Source organism: Triturus cristatus, chromosome 7 (assembly GCF_964204655.1).
Source record: "Triturus cristatus chromosome 7, aTriCri1.1, whole genome shotgun sequence".
Taxonomy (NCBI): domain Eukaryota; kingdom Metazoa; phylum Chordata; class Amphibia; order Caudata; family Salamandridae; genus Triturus; species Triturus cristatus.
In genome coordinates this window covers 514,883,358-514,908,309 of record NC_140590.1, presented here as the reverse complement: position 1 = coordinate 514,908,309, position 24,952 = coordinate 514,883,358, and the positions used below count along the sequence as shown (strand labels likewise).

The 24,952-nt window shown below is 43.7% G+C and overlaps 1 protein-coding gene across 3 annotated transcripts in view; it reads right to left on the bottom strand.

The window, feature by feature from the left end:
- LOC146809997 (uncharacterized) overlaps positions 1–24,952 on the bottom strand; it is a 272,745-nt gene that overhangs the window by 117,486 nt on the left and 130,307 nt on the right. For all 3 annotated transcript variants that reach the window (XM_085616873.1, XM_085616874.1, XM_085616872.1), the window contains one exon: positions 1,286–1,636. In XM_085616873.1, the coding sequence (XP_085472999.1) occupies positions 1,286–1,529 (244 nt within the window). In that variant the 5' untranslated portion in view covers positions 1,530–1,636. The remainder of the gene's footprint in view (positions 1–1,285; positions 1,637–24,952) is intronic.

Here is a 24,952-nt window from a genome sequence, read left to right as displayed (position 1 = left end):
GGGGAGGTGCAGTGACCGATCTATGTTTATTAGGTCCAGCACAAATTACTTTATTAACCTTCCTGCTTCCTCAAATTTGCTTAAAAATGCACAGTTTGTCCACACTTTTTTCAAAATTTTCTTGGGAGGAGAAACCCCTTAAGCCCTCCCGTAGGTTGTTCGGGCTCGCGAGCTATGCTCGCTCGTCGCAGTGCAGTATGACAAAAATGTTACGTCGCAACACTTTCAAATGTCACCAGCCGCCACTGGCTGCTATTATTGAAATTACAAACGTTAAAAGGTAAAGCAGAGAGGCCAATCAATGGATGGGCTTGTATTCTGCACATTTTTATGACCCACTGACAGGCACTGTTAGGACATTCACAGTGCATTTATCTTCAATTCCGCAGCTCGCAATCGTGGCCTGTTATGAGGACCCACCTACAAATTGAACTCAAAGACAAAGAGACCACAGGCCACACAGTACACACCGTGGAGAAACATTCTACACACAAAACTTCAGAAACACAAGATGTTGGACAAACAAAACACTCTTTAGAAGAGCATACAAGAGTGAGTAAACATGTAAAATGTAAACCGGAGCCACATCTCCGACACAGATGACCTTAACCTTTTTTCAGTCATTTTTCAAAATATAGATGTTAAGAAATCGATTACTGTTCACACCTACAAACTTTCGAACGTGAGTATAGGTCCCAGTAGGGGCCAATTCCAAGGTCAGTTTTCACAGTCCCACTCAAAGCCCTGGAAAGCATACATTGGTCTACTCAGCATTCAACCTCACGATGAGCAAATCACAGCAGATGTCAGCGATGAGTGTTATCTCACTGAGCCATCTTGCTGGCTAGGTTTTGCCATCAAGGGGCATATTATCAAGCACAGCGTTAAAATTATCGCCACGATAATGGGCTTGATAATATGCTGCAGAAAATTCCAATAGAAGCCCATGTTGACACCAGAACATGGGCTTCTATGGGAATTCTCAAGGGCATATTATCAAGCCCATTATCGCGGCTTTAGCGGCAGTTTTCTGCCGCTAAATCGGCGATAATTTTAACGACGTTTCTTGATAATATGCCCCAAAATTCTTTCATTAAATACTCAGATTCTGTACGGAGCGAGACCACACCCTGTCCAGGGCCTCCTATTCCCAGAGTCCTTTGCTGCAGATCTGCGGGGTACACTACCTCACTGAATAAAATACGATTATTCACTGTTTCGTAATTTTTGGGAGGAGTGGGGTCGCGCAATGAAAGCATAACATAAGACGATAGCACTTGGGTACCTGTCACAATCAGCAGAGTGCCACCTCCAAAAACTTGTTCGATGGGACCTCGATCTTTAATAACAACACTGTCGCACATGTACCAATCAGTGTCGTTTCTCCGCAACTGGTGCAGCGTTATTGTTGTATTAGTTGCAGTTCCAGAAACAGTGGCACGCTCCTCGAATTCATTTCCCGTTCTACTATGGAGTACTTTTGTCTCAGAAAAGTACATGAGCTCCCTGAACCGCCGTTTGAAATTCATCCCTTGCGGATTCCCAGAAATGGTGATCACACAGGATACAGTGACTGAACTGCCCTCGGGGGCTGAAATGCTGGCTGGCGATTGGTCGACTTTCAGAGAAGTTGCCCCTGATGAAAATAAAAAAGAAAAGTGATTATATTTTAATGCCATTATAAAATTATACATGGTTTCTTGTTTTTTAACTGGTCAAGAAGAACAAGGTTCTAATTTTGTCCTGTTTGTTTGTGTGCTTTTCACATTGTCAGTGACATCAATGCTCCTAAAAATGTTGACACTCTAATGAATACATCAAAAGTATTGCTAGGCGGGAATGAGACTGACTCTCTCATTGACCTAGTCCAGCTATCAATAAAACTGCACATGACAAAATTCTCAAGTTAATAACTGTGTGGGTTTATTCTAAATATAGCTTCATTACAAAAGGAAAGGTAGTCAGTAAATCCAGTAAATTAACAAGCAGACTCACAATAGGTCTGTCTTCCAAGGAAAACCTCAAAGAGCTGTCAGGGAAGAGCAATACATCTCAAAGCAAAGGTCTTAATGGAAAAGATCTGCTAGCATAAGTTCTGGCTCATCTCCAAATAGCCCCTTCTTTTTAATAATGTTTGAAGAACAGATGACACACCCCTTTCATGACATGATATTAAGTGGATGGGTTGGAATAGAAATGTTTCAGCTATTACAACTGATCAATCTATAAGTTTGCAAGGCACCGCCAGAAATTCCAACTTCCTAATGATCTTATTGGCTAAAGCTGCAAAAATGTAGTTCAGGATTTTAACTCATGCTTATGAAATCATAGGAATACAATAGCTTGTTTAACTGAAATGGATGTTTGCTGAGGCCTCGAAAAACATTTAACAGAAAGAACATCCTTCCTTCCTTTGTATGCAAGAACAAATATTATACAATTTAACAGCTGAGAGACCTTGGCTGATGATTGGCTGATGATTATGATGTTGATGATTTTCTGAAATAAGGAAAGGCACTTGCACATTCACACTTTTCTTCAGTAAATGTGAATGACTTGGAATGCAGGGGGCTGCAGAATAGCCATGCTAAATAACATGCACTTAAATTAATTATAATTTTCTAGTAAATTAACACATTTCTTTACAATTGTTCTTTAATTGTTCTTGGTTTTGTCAATTTCTTCTCATGCAACTTCCCCCAGCTCTTCTTTGGAAAAGGGGCGCATCATATCAACTTTTTAGGCCTCAGAGAGTACCGGGATGTTTTGTTCCCGAAGGAACCTCTCCAGGGAGGTATTATTGAATTATTGTTTTTTACCATAAATACGCCTATGATGCTCCAGCATTATATCCCCTATGTAAGATAGGTCATCACTTCGAGTACCGATGACAGGGCATTTCAAAGTGCTTATCCGGTTACTAAAAGCCTGCTCTCGAGACTGCCAAGCAAGATACCTCCATTTAAAGTTACTTTCTTCATAAACGTTTTGCATATAATTACCATTTGAGGTTTCACATTTTAAATAATATGCCTCGCTTAGGGCCCGTTTAGCCTGATCGAGCTATCGTTGATTGGGAACCGAAGGATATCTGAGTGAGGTATTGTAGCACCACTGATTATTCTGTTCTAGGATGTGCTTTTGTTCTTAATTTTCCGCATCCTTACTAACTACCAGCCCCCGAACATATGCCTTAAGGGAATCACAGAAAATATGAGGGGGGGGGAGGGGGGGTCCCATGGTTTATTACAAGAAACTCCTTTATCTCTGTTTTACAGATTATCATCTAGCTTTCTTCCATTAAGTACTATATATTAAAAGTCCATCTCTTGGGATGGACTCCAATTTTACCTAGCTCCACCTCTAAAATAATCATTGCATGATCCGAAAATCCATTAGTCAAGGTTCTTTGATTCCTAAAATTCAAAATCTTGGATATAAGAAAACAATGCGTGAAGAAGTGCGGAATCTACCAGAAAAACAGGTATATATCATTGTAGTAGGAAATGCTTCCCTCCAGGGATAAATTAACTGCAATGTTCTACTATAATGTTGAATAATTTTAAGGGTTTTAGGTTTTAATTGCATTTTAGCTATAACTGAAGAATCAATATTTGGGTTTAGTAAAAAAAATGAAGTCCCCTCCTATGATTTTTCACCAGTAATTTGCATTAGTGATTGAAATAATTCTTCATATGGCTCAGCATTATCTTCAACTGGGGCATAAATACTAACAAGGGTAAGATATATACCTCCTAGTTTGCAAGTCACCCAGCACCACCTTCCATTTTTGTCACATACAAAATTTACCAGCTCTGCTTGGAATTTTTTACCAAGAAAAATCGCAGGGCCCGATGTGTTACCTGAGAAAAGGGGAAGCCCAGATATGCTTCCCAAGATCTAAACATATGGAAGTCCGCAAGCTTCCCCGTCAGTATATGAGTTTCCTGAATTAAAACTATAGATGGGTTTTCTGTCTTAATCCAGGATAGCCCGCATTTGCTTTTTTTTATTAAGGCCATTAACATTGAAGGGGACCACCTTTAGGAATTCCCTTTTATCAATTAGCTCAATATTTTAAAAAGGTCTCCAGTATAGAGTGAAAACTTAAGAAAAATAAGTCTTCCAGTATACCTGGTGAACCTCAAAGATCCCCTCAAAGATCTGACATTTACTGAAGCGCTGACACTCAGTAGGTACATATTCGCCATTAAAGTTCAGAAAGTGCAATTTAAATTTGGCTTTGGATTTTAGAAATAGATCTCTTTTTCCCCTCTTACTTCCAAATCCAACACACCCCGCCTTCACCCTACCACCCCGTGTCCCCACCTCTCCCCCCAAAAGCCACGGTGATCAGTCCACCATCCCCGCTCACACCTTACAGGCTTACCCCATTCCCCGAGACTGGAATCTTGACCTTGTGCCAGAAGCTATCGGCCTACCCACCCCATCTCCCCCACCCCAGGAAATGAAGAAAAGAAAAAGACCCAAGTGATGCCTGAGGGAAATTAGAAAAGAGGAAGAAGTAAAGAAGTGAAAAAAAAACAAATAAACATAAAGTCAATTTGAGAATCTTAAGCTTAAAGATTAGGTCTTGTTAGAAATTTGCTGCAGCAGTTCCTGGGTTTCGGGAACATTGCAGAATATATGAAATCTTCCTTTTACAAACTCCTTTAGTGTACTTTGCTGTGCAATCATTGCCAAAGCCCCCTGTTCCTTGAACAGATGGAGCATTTTGACAAATTCTTTCTGTCTTTTGGCTGCAGACTCAGACATATCTGGGAAGATACAACATAATGAGACTTCGGGTTAAGTGAACTGACGTTGCTTAACTGCCTTGGATAGAATTTGCTCTTGTACCCGGTAATCTCCAAAGTTGATCAGGATCATCCGCGGGAATTTGGCATTCGGAGGGAGATGTGCCGGCACTTGATGGGACCTCGTGAGAGTAAGATCCCCATTCTATTCCGGGAGTACGTTTTTTTAAATAAAAGAGTCAACCCATTGAAGTGTCTGCTGGTCCTTAAGGGCCCCTGGAATACCGAGAATACAAAGGTTAGAGCGTGTAGAGTAATTCTCCAATTCCTCCTATTTACATTCCATTATGGATTTTTGGCTCTGAAAAGCAGTGACCTTGTCTTTCATAGTAATGACCTGGTCCTCCAGCTGTGATAGTCTTGCTTCTGCCTTATTAAGTCGCCCCGAGATCCGGGCCATAGTGTTTAGATTTTTGTGAGTTGGGCATGTATAGCAGCAATCTCCACAGTTTGAGAGGTTTTAAGTTCCCTTTATCTCCTCCAGAATTAGATTGAGCAGGGTCCTAGCGTCCCATTGCAGAGAAAAAGATGTATCGACCTGAGAGGGGCCCTCCTGAATTACTTCAGACCAGGATTTAGTTTCTGCTGCTAGTGCTTCAACATTTCCAGTTACTGCCTGCCCCGTGATTTCAGACACATCTGTACCCAATGGTCTCTGTGAGAGAGACAGCGGAGGTTGTGATAATGGTTGCGATAAAATATTACTATCGCCCCTGGGAGACATGTCTTCCATTGAGCCAGGGGAACGCGCAGCAACTGACAGAACGCTCTCCAATACATCTATGCCAGGTGTTAAGCCAGATTTCGCCTTAAAGAATAAGGGGTATTTTTTTACTTCCTTGGATTTGATGCCCTCAACATCACACATTGAATTAAGCTCCTCTGATTCTGCTGCAGATGGTGCCCCCCCTACGGGGTCAATAAGAACAGGGCTAAAGCTCATATATGCGTCTGCTGATGTACCCCCCTGAGGGTCTTTCTGGGAGAGCTCTGAGGCTGCCAACCTGTGCTCCAGATTTTCTGTGGATATTACCAAATCTTTCCGCGAGGATGCAGCACGATTAGCCTGGGCTGCTGCTTGCCCTTTGACCTTCTGAGCCAGGACAGAGGAATCGAGATGGGTTGTGGCCGTGCCTTTAGAAATATTTTGCATTTTGAAAGTTCCTCCAACCTTTACTTTCGCTCTCTCAAATCTTCCTCGGCTCTACTCCTTTCTCGCGCACAGTTTATGGATTGGTCATTAGTCTTTAATCCAACTCACTGATAAAATTGCAGGCTGGTTACTATACTAGCAAAGACTGCAAAAGTTCAGAACAAAAAAGTTTGATAATATTACTCATAGAACCCCCCCAGCGACCCTCTGTCAGGTAGCGCCGAAGCCCTTTACCAGGGCCAGCTGAAAAAGCGCGTGCACTTACCCTCTGGCGAGCAACCTGGTGGTCTACGACGACAGGGAGACACAGCCCATATATAGCTGGTGTGGTGTGGTCTGCTGTGGTTCTGAGAGGCTGCTCAGCAAGTTCAGGAGTCTCTCAGCATTCACCCTAATCATCACCAGCCAAGTCAAATCAGCTAAGGAAGTTTTCCTCCCAGCTACTAATCACAGCGAGGTCAAAAATGCCGGTCTCAACCTTGCCTCCCCGTCCGCAGGACCTAGCCACCAAGCAGAGCAGGGCAGAGTGGGGCAGCACAAATCTGCATGAGCTCAACAAGCCGACCGCTTCGTCAGCTCCAGGTCAGTGCAGGCGTTTCTTCAGCTTTCAGTTATGAGGGCAAACGCCAACTTGGAGCTCTCGATAAATGTTTTAAAAAAAGAAAAATAATATTTTAGCACCGTGTGGCACCTTGGTGCAAAATCGTTATAGCCCCTCTGGCTCAAACTCAGGGTCAGCTCCTCGATCGCGGCCATTGCCGGTCGCAAGCGTGTTGTCCTAACATGGGGTGGAGGGGCTTACGGCGTACTCAGCCGACCGTCCGCATCTCCGTCAACCAGACTACGCCAATTAGCAATCTACAGCACCCTACTATCACATTTCTTTCCAATTGTCTTTTAATTGTTCTTGGTTTCGTCAATTTCTTCTCATGCAAGGCTTTCAAGTCCTTATGCATATTGGTTTCATCTCATGAAGTGCAATTTTTCTTTAAACATCCATTTCATTAACTTCTTTTTCATGCCTCTGCAATTTCAACTTCAGCCCCTTATGCAAATTGCCTCTGAAATCTTGAATATTAGGACCATACTTATTATAATTAAAATTATTTACATCAATACCCTGATCATTTTCATTAGTATACTTTAATCTCACCAATCCATGAACCTATTTTTATTTGCAAATTACAGGTTCTACCATTGGATAAATCTCATTCACATTATTAGTTATGATATCAATATATTTCTTCATGATCTTACTGTTGTCTGGCATGTAAGTGCAGCACTGACCCCCACCACATGATTGACACCTCCTTCTTTTGCCAAAAGCACATCTTTAGCAAGGAGATTTTGGATTACCATAGATCTTATTGCAGACATCTCTTCATAATTCTGAGTAAAAGCACCTGTGTGCTACTTGCCAAACACTCCACTAAAGTGGACAATTTTATAATCTGCACATCATTTAAAGCTATTCCTATGAGAGGAATCAAAACACCACTCACTTCTAGTGCTTGCTGCTGTGCACTTTATCCCTTTTCTCTTCCATGATATCCTTCACTCACTTCAGTCAAACTATTCACATGGTACTCTCTGGGAGACACAAAAGCCAACAAACAAGTGCATGTCTTTCCTTGTGGAAGTATGAAATAAGCATTCATATCTTCTTTTAACTTAATGTTAATATTTCCTAGCATATAAAACAAATGCAAAATTATATGCACATGCACTATTCGCCAGCGCTTGGTCCATCAAACTCACCATGACTCATTCACATCAAGCACACACTCCATTCTTGCTCTTTTCAAATTCTAAGACTAGGATGTATTTGTGGGTTGTATGTTATTTCTTGAAAAATGATTTCATGGAAATTCATACTTGAGAAACCATTTCATCGTAGCTGTTTAATGGAAATGGTCAGAATGAACAACATTTACCTTTTCATGTCATTGTGCAGCCTTTCCTGGAACTACAACAACAATTCTTCAAAATATATGATAATGTGTATTTATTTGGGAGCTTTGGAATGCGTTCAGTGTGCTAACATTAGCAGATATTTAGAAAAGCGAAAATAAAGACAAAGAACGTGTGCAAACACACGCCGCACTTGCAGTGTAGTGCAAGGGTGGTCTAGTGAACTAATTCGCAGCCCATACCTCCACTATTTAGCATCACACCAGCTTCATTCCCAAAGCGAAAGCCCATGGGGGACAGTGCAAGCGCTCAGGAGTAAGGGCAGGTGGCATCTTTAGTCAAGTCTGACGAAGTGCTCTGTTGCCCATGTGTAGAGGTCAGAACTGGATCATAGATTCAGGAGTCCAGGCGGAAAAATGACCTGACTTAAAACAGCTCGTGTTGCAAGCTAGGGAAGTGGGGGAGGGGTGGAGGTTATTGAATGAGTGGCAAGGGATTCTCTCTGGAAATATTTGTTTAATTAAATAAAGCTGATTGTTAAAGGGTAGGGTACTTGGCTTAAGTCACATTTAATTGTTAAATTATGTTTTATTTTAATTAAATATTATTAGAGGTTTTTTAACAGTTTACTGCCACACATACCAGTAGTGCAGGTGCGCACATTCACTTCACTCTCTCACCCGTTCACCCCCATCAAGTCCCCCTCCAACAACCCTTCGCTGTACTCTCCGGACATCGAGATCCCATAGTTTTTCAGAAGTGCACGGGTTAAACGTCAGAGTCTAACTAGTCTCTAGCAGCGGTTCTGTTTTTGGTTCTCTGATGGAGGCAAACACAGCTATGGGAGGTGAATACCTCAGAGGGGTTGAACCATCGAACAGGATTGCACAAGTGACACAACACTTCACTGAGCTATCCCTTCGGCCGCAAGGTAGTGGGAGAATATTTTATCCTGGCAAACGTCACTCTGGCACATGAAGAGGGCTCAATGGCAATGCACTTTACAGTGCCTGGGGATTTACACTGACCGCGAGGGCTTTCCTGAGTGGATTATGAGCTACACTACCACCCCCACTGCATTATGAACAGCGCTTGAGATGCCTGCTAAAAACACACTTAGTCTTGGGTTCCACTTACTCTTGGCCTTGTTGAGGTGCAGGGAATGAAACTGGAACTCGGGTGGCCTCTCCTAGGTACACCTGACCCCCAGCATAGATGTGGCACTCCTCGTCCACCCAATTCATCCTACTTTGCGGTGGTTACTCCTCTTTGGTTACGACACCACAGACGCAGAGAGGGCAATGGGAGGGCCAGCCACTGTGCAATGTCTACGCTCCTCCATATTGCAGGGCTGGATGCCCGTCCCACCTCTTGTGGTCTTTCATCGTCGCTGGGGAAGTGGAAGGAGACTTAGGGCCTGATTTTGAGTTATGCAGATGGGATGCTCTCTTAGAAAGGGATATCCACTGTATTACAAGTGCCATATGATATAAAGGAATTGTAATTTGTTGGGCGGGATATCCACATGTTTGTGATGGAGTAATCAGGCTCTTCCTCTGTGAGCTCCAGGGACCAGGCTGAAGCAGGCGACCCGCGACAGGGTGGTTGACTTCCTTAATGTGCTGATTAATTAATTCTGCTGGAGGAGCGCAGCAGTGGAATCAGGGCCGGACTGGCCGTAGCGGGCACCGGGCAATCCCCTGTGCGCCGCACAGGTGGGGGCTGGTTTGGGCCCCTGGGGGCCGTTTTTGCTACAGGGCCGTTTTTGCAGCATTAGCTGCAAAATCAGCCCTGTAACAAAATCTGCCAAAAACCGGGGGAGGGGGGAAGGGGGGGGGGGGGGGCGGCCGAGCACTTTGCCAGGGCCGGTTTTGTTTCCCAGCCTGGCCCTGAGTGGAATTTATTTAATATGCTTGATAAATAATTCCCCCCCCCCCCCCTAGTTATTGGAAGCCAGGTTAGAAATTATCAGTTGTCTTTCTCTAGTTGCACATATTGTAGTTTAGGAATAGCTAGAATGCTAAAAAAAGGCATGAATCAGCATCATTTTTCTAATAATTAAGGAAGTACAGCTTGTCCCCTCCCACCATTAACCAACTTTGCTTTAGATAGGTTGGCAAGATATTCTAGTGTGTTTAGTGTGTTGACGCTGATATCTGACATACCCTGTTATCTGGATGTCAGGAGTTCAAATTACTGTAAACTATGAACATGCATTACATCTGTAATTTGTAGTGCTTAGAAACAGCGCACTAAAGCTACAGAAAAACTGAATATTGCTAATAATATTAGTATCAGTGATAGAAGAAAATAAATACTAACAGTGAATTTAGAATTCTGGTTTACATTTTCACTCAGTATACATTACGGCAGGGGGAATAATTTAGGAGACCCAAAGTGATAGCAGTTATTGGCATATCAAAATTAAAGAAATACTTACAACATATTTATCATTATGTAAATGATCACAACCAGCAGACTGCTTTGGAAAAAAAGGTCAATGGTTTTAAAGATTTGTTGTTTTACTTAAATAAAACTTCCTCAGTTAGCTAGCAATGAGCAGCCAGGTATTACTTTGGAGACAGGTGTGTAAAACATTTAAAAACACCCATACATTAAATAAGTAAGACACAATACACAATAAAGATCAAAGACCAACTTATAAAAATAGGTTATATATTTTTATGAAGAAATACACACAAAAAACATAAAAATCCAATGCAGGGAACCGGAAATATGAATTTTTAAAGAAGTAACACTTTCCAGTGCTTAAAAAATAATATCGCCAATTTGGGACATCAGGTAGTGGTTGACCGGGACAAAGTCAAAGTTTGAGGCCAACCGCAATGGAGCCCTGGTCAGATACACTAAACTGGAGGCCTCAGTCAAAATATTACCTTTTGTGAGAACCTGGCCTGGTATATGATGTCCACTAATGAGGTCACTATCTGTAAGCTGTTTAAGCCAAGAAAGAGGCTTGTGTAATGTCTGATTAGGGAAGTGAGGCCCTAACAGGGTTGGTCGCAGCTTCCTCAGAGCACTGGTCACAAAGGATGCCTTTCTTTCCATGACTATCTTATATCTATTCCTAGGGGTCAACCTCTCGCTGAGTACAGCTGTTGGTTGATCCCTTCTGGGTAGAACAATGGAGGTCCAGGTAAGGTTTGGAACAGCCTTGTCTAAGGTTTTACATTGCCCAACAGAGACCATCTGGGGGATGTCAATTGCTAAGGGGAAATGTGATCCCTCAGATTGCTGAGGATTATCCACCTGTCTAGTTCTACTAGGCTGGGGGTCCCTAATCTGTGTGTGAGGGGATTCCTCTTGGCAGTAGGCCCTATGGGGTCTACTGACACCCCTGACATCTGCAGACCTCGGCTGACTGAGGATGGGTAGAGAGAGGCAGGATACCTGCTCCAGACTGGGTACCTCCTTGGAAGGTTCGCCTGCCCTCAGTCGCTCTGCCAGGACAGTCCTGACCACCTCTGGGGCAGTTCTTTCACAAGGGGTATGATCAGTTCCCTGAGGAAGCTGACCCTTACCTACAGTCTGGGGGGGAGACTTTCCTTCATCCCCATTGCTCTCTGGTGGAGTAGAGTGGACCATTCTTTCAGGATCCACTACTCCTGAACTTCCCTGTGGTTGGACTGGGGCCCAAAGGGTCACACCAACTTTCTTAGGAAGGCCTAACATCTCTAGATGGGCCTTCAGTTCCACTTCAGCTCAGGCTGAAGTTTCTAGATCATTACACAGGAGACAATCTACAGGTAGGTTTGGGGACACTGCAACCCTTTTGGGACCAGTGACCCCTCCCCAGCTGAGATTGACTATGACCATGGGATGATCTGTCCTAACACCATCCGTGCTGGTCACCTGGTACTTGTACTCAGGTAAAATCTGAATTTGGAGCACTAGGTTTCCTGTAAGCATGGTGACACTTGCTCCTGGCTCCCTATAGGCTACAGCTTTCTGACCATTTATCAGAGGCTCCTGTCTGTACTTGCCTAAAGTATTGGGACTTTCAGTAAAAGTGGCAAACCCCATGCCACCATCACAGACTAAGGTGGCCTATGTGTGGGACCTGGCTAGGCCAGTATCCACCTCAGTAGCCCATGAGAACCCAACTACATTTTTGGGTGTGCTACAACTACCTGGGGGTTACTGCCAGGAGCACTAGGGGATGCTGTAGAATTAGATGCAATATTTTCCTTATTGCTGGCCTTGGGGCAATCAGAATCATACTTCTTGTGGCCTTGCTTTTTACAAACAAAGCAATAAGGTTTCTTTCCAGGGGAAGCAGATGTTTCGGACCCACCCACAGAGGAGGATTTTTGGGGACTTTCAGAGAAGTTCTCTTTAGACTTATCCCCACCTTTCTCTTGGGTTTTAGAAGTATCTTCTGGTCACCACCACCTTGTTTCTTCTGCTTAACCCTGGTTCTGACCCATTTATCTGCCTTCTTACCCAATTCTTGGGGAGAATTCTGATCTCAGTCCACCACGTACTGGTGCAAAAGCTGGTTTTGACAATTATTAAGGATCCGCTCCTTCATAATCAAATTGTACAATCCCAAATAGTCATGCACTTTGCTGCCAAGCAACCAACCTTCCAGAGCCTTTGTAGGGCTATCCACAAAGTCTACGCAGTCCTGATTCTGTGCCTTCTGGGTATCTCTGAACTTAATCCTGTACCGTTCAGTGGTTAAGCCAAACCCATCAACGAGAGCACTCTTCAAAACTGAGCAATTGTCAGCATCCTCTGCTCTAATAGTGAGGAGCTTATCTCTTCTTTTGTCAGCAAAGGAGAGCCACAAGATATGTGCCCGCTGCTCTCGAGGGACCCTCTGTACCTTACAGGCCCTCTTTAAAGCAGATATCCATTTGTGGATGTCATCTCCAACATGGTAGGGAAGGACAATCTTGCTCAGGTTCCTATTGTCAAAGGTATGTTCCTTACTTCCAGGGACACTGTTGCTGCCAACATGGGACTCAAGTTCCAATTTCTTCCTAGCCTTCTGGACTTCAAGGGACTCTCTGTCAAGGGCCAACTGCTCTTGCCTGAGCCTAAGCCTAGCTTTCTCAAGCTCCAGCAGTTGGCATTTCCTATCTAAAGAGTTCACTCCATTACTAGAAATGGAGGTCCCTACTGACTGTCCTGCGGCATTGGATTGTCTTGAGGAGGATCTAGACCTCCTCTGTCTACTCTACCATGAGGAACAAAGGGGGCACCTTCTAGGCCACCTGTAGTATCCTCTGGGAGGCTTGAGTTGTCCAGTTGGGGGCCATCAGGCTCCAATTGATCAGGGTTAGATTCTAGGTCAATCCTCCTGCCCTATCTTCATTCCCTGGCCTACCCACTCTGTCCTGTTCATCTGACCCAGAGGCTTTCCTCAGGTCATCCAAAAGTAACGCCTCTACCAGGCGTTGAGTTTTGTCACTTCTCCCTGCCTTCAGCTTTCTAGAGGCACACAGTGATTTCAGTTCTTGGAACGAAAGTTCACTGCATCTAGAAGGCAGAGAGCCACTGCATCTCCTTTAGTAGACATACTAAGTGAGGTGTGGTGTTGCACCTACCTAACCAAGTGGGAAATAAACTCTCCGATGTTGGAGAAAGGGTGTGCGAGACACTTGACTTACCCAACCCTAAGTTTAGTAGAACTTACTATTCTAAGCTTGCATTTATATGTGCCTAGTACTTGTGAGTTTTCAGTTAATCAATACAAAGATTTATCTGTTAAAAAAATGCAGGCTTGAATCCCAACCGCTGAACACCAATGTGAGAAGCTGGCCTGGTATATGATGTCCACTAATGTAAGTGGCCACCTTGCACCAGTCCAGTCAACCCTTAAGGTGATTTAAGAAGTCTCAGACAACCTTAGAAACCTATCCAAGTGTTAGCTGTTGAAAGCAGCCTTCAGGCTTAGTATTGAAGGAGTATAAAGCAGCTTGTTTTACCAGAATGTAATTTTATAGCATAGATTAAATGAAAGAGATCCACACAAAGTATTTATAAAAATATGTATTTGTTATACAACACTATCTAATATGTTACAGTATCTCCCACACAGAGATAGACACAAAGCACACAATACCTTGGCAAAGAAATCTGAGTAAATATCACTAATACACAATGGGCCCCAGGGGGGGACCAAACCATATACTAAGAAAGTGGTATAAGAACCACGACTCGAGTCAGGACAATTTTGAGAGGACGTAGAATTTCTGGGGACCCACAGAACTACCCAAGGTGAGTAGGTAGGGACCCTACAAGGAGTGTGTGCAGTGTGTGAACACAACCGCGTGCTCCGTACAAGTCTATGTGCAAGCCACAGTTGGAATTTTATAGATTAGGGACCCTTCCAAGTGGACCCTGAAGAAACCCCAAGGAAGACAGAAGGTTGGAGAGCTGTCCCACCCGTGGATACTGAGGTACTCAAGTTACCTATCCCAGGGAAGCCGGGTGCATAGGTGGGAAGTGGCATCGGAAACCGCTGTTTAACCCAATGGAGGACTTCAGGAAAGTGCCGCTGCTGGAAGAGGAGAAAGTGTCTGTGGGAATCCAAAGATGGATTCTTGGAGAGGAGTACCTGAAAGCATAGGGGACAGAGTCTATGTCAGGAGAGACCAGGAGACTTGGAAGACGATTGTCCTCCGATGTCAGGTGCTTCAGGATTGATGATGATGACTTTGACTCTGCAGCTGCAAGGACCAGGTGATGCTGAGAGCAACCAGGACCCGGATATGAGCTGTTCCACAAAGGATGTCGAGTGATGAGGGGTCGTTGTAACAAGCCTTGAAAAGTGCAACTCACACAGGAAGTCAAATAGGTGCACAGTTGGGACCAGCAAGGTCCTGGAGATGCGCCACAAGCAGGGGAGTCATGGCAGGCCCCGCGCAATCAGGGGAGCCCAAGTAAAACAAAGATGACCCTCAATTGGACAAACAGGCCGGAGGCACAGGGATCGCGAGAGGACCTCGAGCAGCTCACCAAAAGGAGCAGGCCACGGTGCCCACGAGGTGATGTGGCTGTAGATCTTGGTGGAAGAAGTTGCTGGAGGTTGGGGCTACTTGGAGCCCAAAGCAGTTGCCACAAAATTGCCAACAAGCATATGCACTTGCAAAAGTACTCAGTGCCCAGGGGGTCGGTTAATGCAGCCCCCATGAGGGATTCTGACCTCAAACTTAGTGAGAAGGTAGCTCAGGCCTGGGGAGATGTAGATAACCACCACCTGTGTTGTTGAACCTTTCAGAGCCCGTAGGAGCTTGGGATCAGCAGACCGGTCAGCAGTGCAGAGGTGCCTATGAATGTAGGGTAGTGACTCCTTCACTCCAAGGGATACTTTGGTTGCCCTTAATGCTTCACAGGCCTTAGAAGATTCCTGTATGATGCACAGGAACAGACAATGCAGCAGACTGGAAGGGAGACGGGATCAGGCCCATACAAAGTCCAGCGAAGTCCAGAGTGCCCAGAAGTGCCCAGAAGTGCAGTGGTTTCAGTTCTGAATCTTACCCCATGACGAATCTAGGGACCTACACCCAGGTAAGCCCTTAAGTACCCTAGGGAAAGGGTTGGGAGGATTCAGGGGTCCATCCCAGGGGAGGGTCTGGACAGGGGGGAGGTTGCTCCCATGTTCTTTGTCCAGTTTTGCGCCAGAGCGGGAGCCAACAGATCCCAGGAGTGGTTTGAACTGGACTATGCACAGAGACACCAGATGTGGCCCTCATGCAGACTTTCAGGCGCTGGCAAGCCCACCCACCCAGCACTAACACACAAAATCTTATCTGTGAGGTGGTCACACCTCCCTGTGACAGGATGCCTATTGTTCTGCCTTCCCCTGCTCAAGCTTGGCTCAGCAGCAGGAGGGCAGAAATGTGTCTCTGGTCGGCAGCAGCCATTTTGTGCTGTCCGGGACTAGAAGGCTGGTACTGGGAACACCGAGAGCCTAACAGAGGACTCTTCCAGTGCTTGGAATCATACCCCCCACACCGTTATGGTGTGGGGGTATGATTCCAACATGTTTTATACCAAACATGATAGGATTCGTTGCAGCTGTTTTCGAGATGGTCATGGTGCAGTCACGTGATGCCGCTCTATGTAGCTTCACTAAAAACCCGGGAGACTGGACTCTGTAGGCTGCAGGGAGGTCCTGCTCATGCAGGGGCACTCTCTTACTTAAAACCAAGCACCTTGCCTTCAGGATTGTAAAGTACTACTATAGGGGTGACTTATAGGCTTTAAGTGCAGCGACCCTTAGATATAGTAAACCTATACCTTTAGTAAGTGGTGCATGACCCAATTTACACAGGCTGCAATGGCAGGCCTGTAGTTCCATTTTGAACGGTCTCTCATGGGTGGCATAATACATGCTGCAGCCCATGGGAGACCTCTGGGGTACCTATGCCCTGGGTACATGGGTACCATATACTAGGGACTGACAAGGGCACCCCAGTATCCAATCTGGGGTGTACCTAAATACATAACACAACAGTTTAGGGAGAAAGCAGATAGACTGGGGTCCTGATTAGCAGGATCCCAGTCAGACTAGTCAAAACACAGCTTAGTACCAGGCAAAAAGTGGGGGTACCCATGCAGAAGGTTCCTACCTTCCTTCACCTTTGGACTTGGAAATGTAATTGGAGGATTTTCCCTCAACGTCGAACGGTTCCCTCCAGCAGGCAGAATTCACAGCAGCTTCGTCTGCTTAGTTCAGCAGGAGCCCCCGGGTAACTTCTGGAAGTCTTGAGCTCCAGAACTTCCAGTGCGACGAACCTGAAATCCAGGCCGGGGTGCGGTTTGATGCAGTCAGCTTGACTTTCAACGTTGAGTCACCTTATGGAGCTTTTTCCAAAAGTTGTTCCAAACTTCTCCAAACTTCTTGAACTTCTTCCTGAAGTTCCTCTTGAGGGTTCAAACTGTCCCAAACACCAATCCAATGGTCTAGAAGCTCTGAGATGGTCCTTGGGATGTTGGTACTACAAGTTCCACAATGCACTTGGCCAAATCCTCAAATGTCCACTGGATGCACTCCAGGAAGGGGACTTCTTGGTAGAGATTATGTAGGTTGGCTCTCTCAACCTGTAGCTTGCAGAGTCCACTCCTTAGTCATTGTGGAGTCAGGCAAAGTCCTTAGGACTGTAGTCCCAGATTGTGCAGCAGGTGCAGTCCTTCAGAGTGCAGTCCTCTGGGTGCAGATCAGGGTTCCAGCAGGACAGTCTCTCTTCTCCTTAATGTTTCAGGCAGTATATCTGAGTTGATTGGCAACTCTTACATTTTTAGCATGGGGGCACAACCGACCAGTGGGATGTAGAGTACCACCCAGGTGTATGACCACTTCCTCCAAAGTGTGGCATATTCTTGTCCCTGAAAGCATACTTTTCCAAAATCCAACTTGGAGAAAGTCTCTCTTGAAGAGTTACATGTGGCTAAGCCAACCCACTGGTGTGGCGAAGACTCTCTAACACTCCCCTTCCAGCTCCTTCACTAATCTAATAATAGGGGCTCCTCTGTGGCTCGGTGTGCAGGATGTGGGGGTGAGCCTGTGCTGGCCCAAATTGTCATTCTACCTTTGAAGGCCAGTTTGGCCACCACACCCTAATCTTGCCTTCTCCTTCTGCAGTTTCAGTTCTCCTCCCAGAGGAAATCATTTGTCTCTCTATCAGGCCACTTCACACCTCACTAAGACAGCTTGGCTCAGCCCTGGCCAATCAGGAGAGAGCAACTGGAAGGCTGGATTTTGGATTACAGAAAAGAAAGGTCTATAACTTTTTTGTTGTAATAATTATTATAAATATAACAGTGGCAACTTGTTGGATTTATTATAACTTTCATTTTATGTCCTAAAAAGACATTTCTGACTCGCTCCTTTCAAAATGTATCCTTAAATAAAATATTCCCATGTTGGCCTATGGAGCTAGTTTTCTACAATGAGGTAAAAGAAAATTGGCAGTTTTTCCCTCACGAGGGCTTATAAAACATCTTTTATAATGTCCCTGCTCATAATTACAAGGCACTCTACCCCGGGGCACCCAGGAGAGACCTTAGGGGTGACATATATGTATAAATAAGGTAGTTTGGAGACTTCGGAAGTACCTTTAAATCCAAAGTCGAATTTTCAAATAGATTCAATGTAAAGGCAACCCGAAAAGCAGTGCTGCCTTTAAAATGACAGCAGGTAATACAGTAGTGCATATTTGAGTGCATCAAGTCTACTGGGCCTCTAACCCTACATGTCCTATTATATACTAGGGAATTATAGCTAGGCACTGCAGGTGATCCCAACATTTTGCAAGCAAAGAGGAAAAACACTGCATTTAAGGTCTACATCGACATCAGATCATGAAAAATGGCAGATGTTGTTGCAGGCATAGCACCTAGCCTCTGGGGTAAGCCCTTAACATGGTGCTCTTTGTTGCTGATGGTTGCTGAAGGGTTAGGGAAAGAGCAAGAAGTGGAAAATAAAGAAAGGTATCATAAATAGACCTCTTAGGATACTGTTTACTTTCTGTTTCTTGTGCTGCTTTCTTGGAAACTGAGGCCAGATAGCAAGAGTAATGCCAGTCTCACAGTTGTACCTAAGGACAGGTGCAGCAGCTGCATCCCAGGGTACTCCTAATGGATGTTTGTAAAGGTCAATGAAGTTATAAGAGTATGGGCAAACAAAGGCAAACATTTAAAACATATCCCATCTTCTACCCAATACAGTTTTAAGTCCTTTAGACGCTCTGCCCAGGTGTTGACTTAATGGAAACTTACAAACTCGAAAGAGGACACCGTATGGACTGTAACCCACAAACCACCTGCACATTACCTGAGGATGATGTGTTTTGGGTACCGATCAGTCCTATGATCAGTCCTATGAGACTTACTTATTATTTGCTTGTTAGTGAGCTCCGAACTTCTTTCACCCTAGTTAGACACTGCAAGAATTAATCCTATATATTTTTAAAGACTAAAATGAAGGTCATAATGTAGTACATATAATATTTAGCAATATAAGTAGAAAAATAAACAATAAGGTGGCAAAGAATGCAACTAACAGTAAAAAGATAAAGCATTCCTACAGCCTTTCAACACTATTTCATAAGTTATGTTGTTATGTTATGTTAATCTGATCAGATCAGATCTGAGCAGCAGAGTGTCCCGGTGCTCAGGCTAAGGGCAATAGGCCAAGGCACCTTGATAGACTGCCATGTGTTCAGTTTCCTCTTGAAGGCAGCGAGATTACTTACCAAACGGAGGTCTATTGGAAGTTTGTTCCAGTTGAGCGGCCCCAAGTAAGAAAAGGATAGCCCGCCTACTCTAAGATGTTGGATCTGGGACACTCTAGCAAGGCGCATGGAGGACGACCAAAGGGTATGCGCTGGGATGTATTCGCTGATCCTCTCTCTGAGGTGAACTACACCAGTATCGTACAAGGCCTCATGCATTAAGACCTTACCCTTAAAAACAATCCTCTTTTTTATAGGGAGCCATTGGAGGGCTCTCAGATGAGAGGACAAGTGAGACCTGGGTGGGAGTCTGACTAGCAGTCTAGCCGCCGAATTCTGCACCACCTGGAGTCTATTGAGATGAAATCAGGGAGACCGAGGTAGAGGGCATTCGCATAATTGAGTCTCATAGTGATCAGGGCCTGAATGACCTTTCTGCCTGCAGACTCAGACAGGAGAGGTAAAGAAAATGTTTGCATGCGGAGCGTGCTGAAGCAGGAGCCAGCTAGAGCTTAAATCTGTGGTTGGAAAGAGAGGGTGCTGTCAGTTTTAATACCTACATTTTTCACAGAGTTTTGGAGGGGACCAGGGTAAGGCACATAGCTCAGCTAGCTGGTTCTCTCCAGATTGTGGGGCACATCTCCAAAACAATGATCTCGGTTTTATCCGGATTGCACCTTAGTCGGTGCTGGTCCAGCCACTGAAACACCATGGCGAGACACCGAGATAAGTTACTTTCATAATATAATGGAAACAGTTTCTGTTCTCTAAACTCACACATAAGCCCTTAGCTACACTGTCTTAGCAGCATAAGTTCTGTCTGAGTTTCTTGAAGGGCGCTTTATCCCACAAACCTTAGTCGATCAACAAGTCTAGTGCTCTGCACTTTGAGAAGGTCAATTTGTGTCCCCATTGTGGCATTCTCTAGTGAGCTGATAGGGCAGGGTGGCTCCAAAAAGCCAATGGCCTTCACTGAGGATGTTTGGAACTTCAGATCACACAAATCAAGAGGCCATTTGTGTGGCGCTTGCACCATGCAACATGCTGCAAGAGCAACTCAAACTTTAAGACAGAATTTTCAAGCCATGCAAAGCCACTTGTGTGGCTCTGAGTGGCTCCAGAAACCTGGAGTAACGCAACGCAGTGCAAATCATTGCGTTGCTTGGGTGTTCTCACACAACTCTAATCGTTTTTGATGCATTCCCAGATTTGCAAGAACTTGTAAACCTGTGAATGCACCAAAATCTTATACCTTCCCCAGGAAGGTGTAACAAGGAGAAATATCTCTATTTCTCCTTCTTTCTACCTGTGCTGCCTTTTGTCCCTTCCTGCACAAAAACAATTCTGCGCGCAATGCAGGTATGGTGCAAGGGTTCCTGCACTGGCGCTAGGCAGTCAAAAGGGCACCAGCGCAGGGAAAAGGACATGAATGCACTGTATTGCCTTAAATAAGGTGCATTCCTGCCCTTTACCTGTCATGTAGTGCAGCACAAGGCTTGCTGCACTACGTTGCATGACTTCCTCATAAATAGGACCCCAAGATCGTTATGCCATCGTAATAAGCCCCTTTGTTTGGAGAAGGATACAATGTAATCCGCCACATTTTACTATCTTTTGAACAGTTAATAAATAGTCAAAGCTCTGGAATAACCCACTACTGGATCCATTTCTTTGAATGTCATAGCTCCTGTTCCTTAACAAGAAGCAGGTGTCACAAGGAGTTTGGGCTAGACTGTTTCTATTGGAGCAAGATAGATTTGCATATGGAATGCGATGCAGCTGAGTAATTATAAAAGACTGAGATTACTTTAAGCATTCCATCCATTGCTTTGTTGTATTTTTCAGTGCAACACTTTAAGTGCGACGAGATGGGTTCCTATCTCACAGTGGCACTGGAACCAAGCTGCACCCAACTGAAGAGAAAAATGGACTGGGATGTGCCCTCGATTAATTCCCAGTGCCTAATATTAATTCAAACATTCCATTCGTCACTTTTTTTTATTCAACACAAGAAGTTTACAAGTGATGCTTGAGAAACAATTGAGTGTCCTAAAGGATTAGAACAGGAAGGTGTACCATTGAAAACAGGAAAGGCGTTTGTCCAGCAACGGTACTCAAGATTGTAAACTCCACGAAAGTTGTAGAAATGTGTTATGCATGCGTTCACACCACCCAAGAGATATATGTTTCTGACAGTAATAAAAATGAAAAGCAGTGATAAAGGAAATTATTCCATGCAGAAGCCACGCAAGTTGACAATCTTCGGCACCAGGAAAAGATGTGCTCTCTATCTGTTCATCTGAAAGAACAAAATTGGATGCTTTTTTTTAGAGATTATTATTTCTCTAGCGGTATGATTGTAAGAAATAAAGACAGATGAATTATTTATCAGTGACCAAGGCACTCAGTACAAAATAATAGAGACAGAGACTTAAAATAACACTCCGCAGAACATATTATTAAATAAATATAATTATTTCAACTTTTAAATTATATACAAATAATTTTGTTTTAGTGATAAAAAAATTAGATTAAATAATAAAAGGAATATGTTTTAATTTTAAAAAAATTAATGTATGCAACTTATTTAAATAAATTACTTTTAAACTTTTAATGAAAATTTAACATTATTTTAAATGAATACAAAACACAAAGCTGTTATTTTTAATCAATATTAAACATTAAAATACTAGTGACAATTGTTTTTTAAAATGTAGATTTCAAGATAATATTGGTTAACAAAATGATATATTTTTAGTATTTTATTAGTTAATACACATTTAATTTAATGAGTTAATTTGCTGCAACATTAGTTCTGGGTTAATCATAGTTATTGTAAATTAAATAGAATTTCTGTTTAGCATAAAAATACAAACTTTATTATTTTCCCTATACTTTCCCATAGGAAGATCTCCACCCCGGTGGCGGAGAGCTTGGCCTAAATGTGAAAAATCAGCAGTAGTAACTTTACACTTGTAAACTCTGTCTGATGGTCTCCAGGCTCCAAAGCTAGGGGTAGAGACATGTAAATCTGCATTTAGGAGTACATCTACGCTTAGAAATTGTGAATAGAGAAAAAGAGTACATTTAAATGAGTCTGGTAAAGAGATATTCTGAAGTTATATTATTGGTATAGTGATTAAAAGATTACTCAACGTCGTGATAGGATAATATGGTAATGTGCCTTGTCTTCAGATATCCCCTGTGAACTAGAGTGACGAGTCGGAGTGCTAATATTGAGTGTTTCAGTTTTCTCTCTTTTTTCATTTCCTTTTTCCCGGCTCTGAGATTAACCAACATATTACCATTGTGTATGGTTTGTGGTGGATACGGAGAAGTGGGAAACCATGCATCACTCCTGTTGGAGCTAAACAGCAAAGTTAGGGTTTTTTGACAGAAGTTAACAAGTCAGATCATGTAGATGTTAAGGATGTTGGAGGAAGGTTAGTCTTGGATGAAAGCAGTTCACAGTTCTTTATTGGCCACAAATGCCAATATTTTGACTAGGCAGGGAAGATCTGATCATAATTGCAGCATAATTGAGTATGTGTGACCTTCTGTCATAGTGGAGCGTTCTTTGGATAAGATGCTGTGGCATTTAAGATATGTTCAGTTCAGTTCATTAAGTCTTTATTTCAATTATAAAACCATAAAAGACATTACAATCAATTAAAATTAAGCAGTTTAAAAATACTTAGTTAAAAAATGGTTGAGTCAAAACAGAAATAGCATTATTGTGAAACAATCGCTGTAAGATGTTTAAAATAAGATAATAATCCAACAGATCAGCAAACTTTAATATACTATAAAAACAATTAATTATGAGAATGGGATTTCGAATATGTCCGCACAGCTTTGGTTGGTTAAAAAACAAAAAGTGGTAAAGCCAGGCAGGTATTGCAGTATGAAAGATAAAAGGCTACCCCGGTCACTCATAAGATCAATAGCTCTGCCTCAGGACACAACAGGGTGGCAAATTCAAAACTGCCACGCATCCCACAAAATTAGGGCAAAACAGATTAAGACAGGTCAGAACAGTAGGCCCTTAATTTTTTGGCCCGTATCGCCCATGCCCAACTCAGGAATTTTGCCATGGCAATAACAATGGTTTCCTGAGTGCATGTCTGTAGTATTCTCAGGGCCTCTTTAGTAGCTTTCGTGTCAAGGGTGTTACAGATGGGTTTAAGCCATTTCAACCTTGGTAGCCTATAGGCCAGGCAAACAAATAGGATATGAGCGATTGTTTCAGACTGTGCTAAACACGTCAGGCACAATTCTGTCGTTGGCTTGGACTATCTGCTTGAGAAAGCTCTAGTCGGAAGGGAACCTACTCTAAACTGGTGGTAGAGCTTCCTGTCCATTGGTTTTAAAATAAAATCCCAATATGGTTCAAGCCCGAGCCCATGTTTAATCGAAAGAAAATCCCTGGTCAGAGTTGGCCTTGTGATGGAAGAAAAGCGCTTCATCTTCACCATGTCCATGTAAACTGCTTTAAGCTCTTTTTTTGTCGGCAACGGAAGCTTTTCTGGGTTATCCCACAGTGTACTCATTCCCATTTCTAGCAGTTTTTTTTTTAATATACTAAAGCCACTTGATCTTGCTTAAACACCCTACCCCCCTAAAATCCAAAAGGGCTTTGGCATACAAAGAGAGCTCAGGGGTAGCCCAAAGCCTTCTCCACAGGAGAAGCTAATATTGGTAGGGAGGGATAAGGAACTCTGGGGGGAGAGATGGTGGCCTCCGGAACTTGGGCCGTCTCCAACTCCGGTTACGGAGTTGCGAAATTTGGGAGTGTGGTTGGACTCCTCTTTGAGCTTCGCTGGGCATACCAAGAAAACTGCAGCCTGTTGCTTCGGGGTCCTTCGGGGTTTAAGACCTATCCTGAAGTTTTTCGACCCCCCTACCAGGCAGCTGGTGGTTCAGGCAACAGTCATATCTCGTCTGGACTATGCCACCGCGCTCCTGATAGGGACAAACCAGGCAGAAATCATCTGCCTTCAGCGAGTGCAAAATGCCGCAGCAAGAGCCGTAGTTGGCTTGCCTAGATCCTGCTCGGTCTCAAGCACTCTTCGATCGCTACACTGGTTGCCGGTCAAATCTAGAATCCAATTCAAAGTCTTATGCCTTGCATTTAAGATTATGAGGGGATTAGCCCCCCGGATCCTTTCGAGTCTTTTAACCTGTTACACTCCGACCCGTTCTTTAAGATCAATGGGCCAAGCGCTGGCTGTAGTTCCAAGATTTAAGCTCAGTCGAGTTGGTGGTCGAGCCTTTAGGGTAAAAGCAGCGGTGCTCTGGAACTCGCTTCCGCTTGAGATTCGTGTGATGGATGATCTCTTTCTGTTTCGGAAAGCTATAAAAACGCTCTTGTTTTAAATACCGCTCCCCTTTTTCGGCTCTATTTCTATTTCTGTTCAGTGTTAGTTGTGTTTTGCCGGTCATGCGCCAGGACGCCCCTTAGCTGGAGCAGCTGTGCGCAATATAAAAGCTCCTAACATAACATAACATAACATAACATAACAGGGCTATAGGCCTGAATCGAGCCAGATCCTCGATGCAGAAACATCCCAGGTCCAAAAATAAGGGCACCAATGGAGTTGATTGCGGCAGACCAGTTAATGCCCTCATGAATTTATTTTGAGCAATAACCAGGGGGATAATGTCCTCATGCCCCCACAATTCAGCGCCATATAGAATTGCACTAGCAACTGTGGAGTTGTATATTTTAGGGGCGGGAGCTATGGGTTTGGTGAAAGAAAGCCTATGCTCTTTTAAGATATGCATAAACATATTTGGTGATGAGTGGTGCGATAGCAGTTTGACAGGGGTTAATGACCATGGCTTTGCAGATTTTTTGGGGTGGT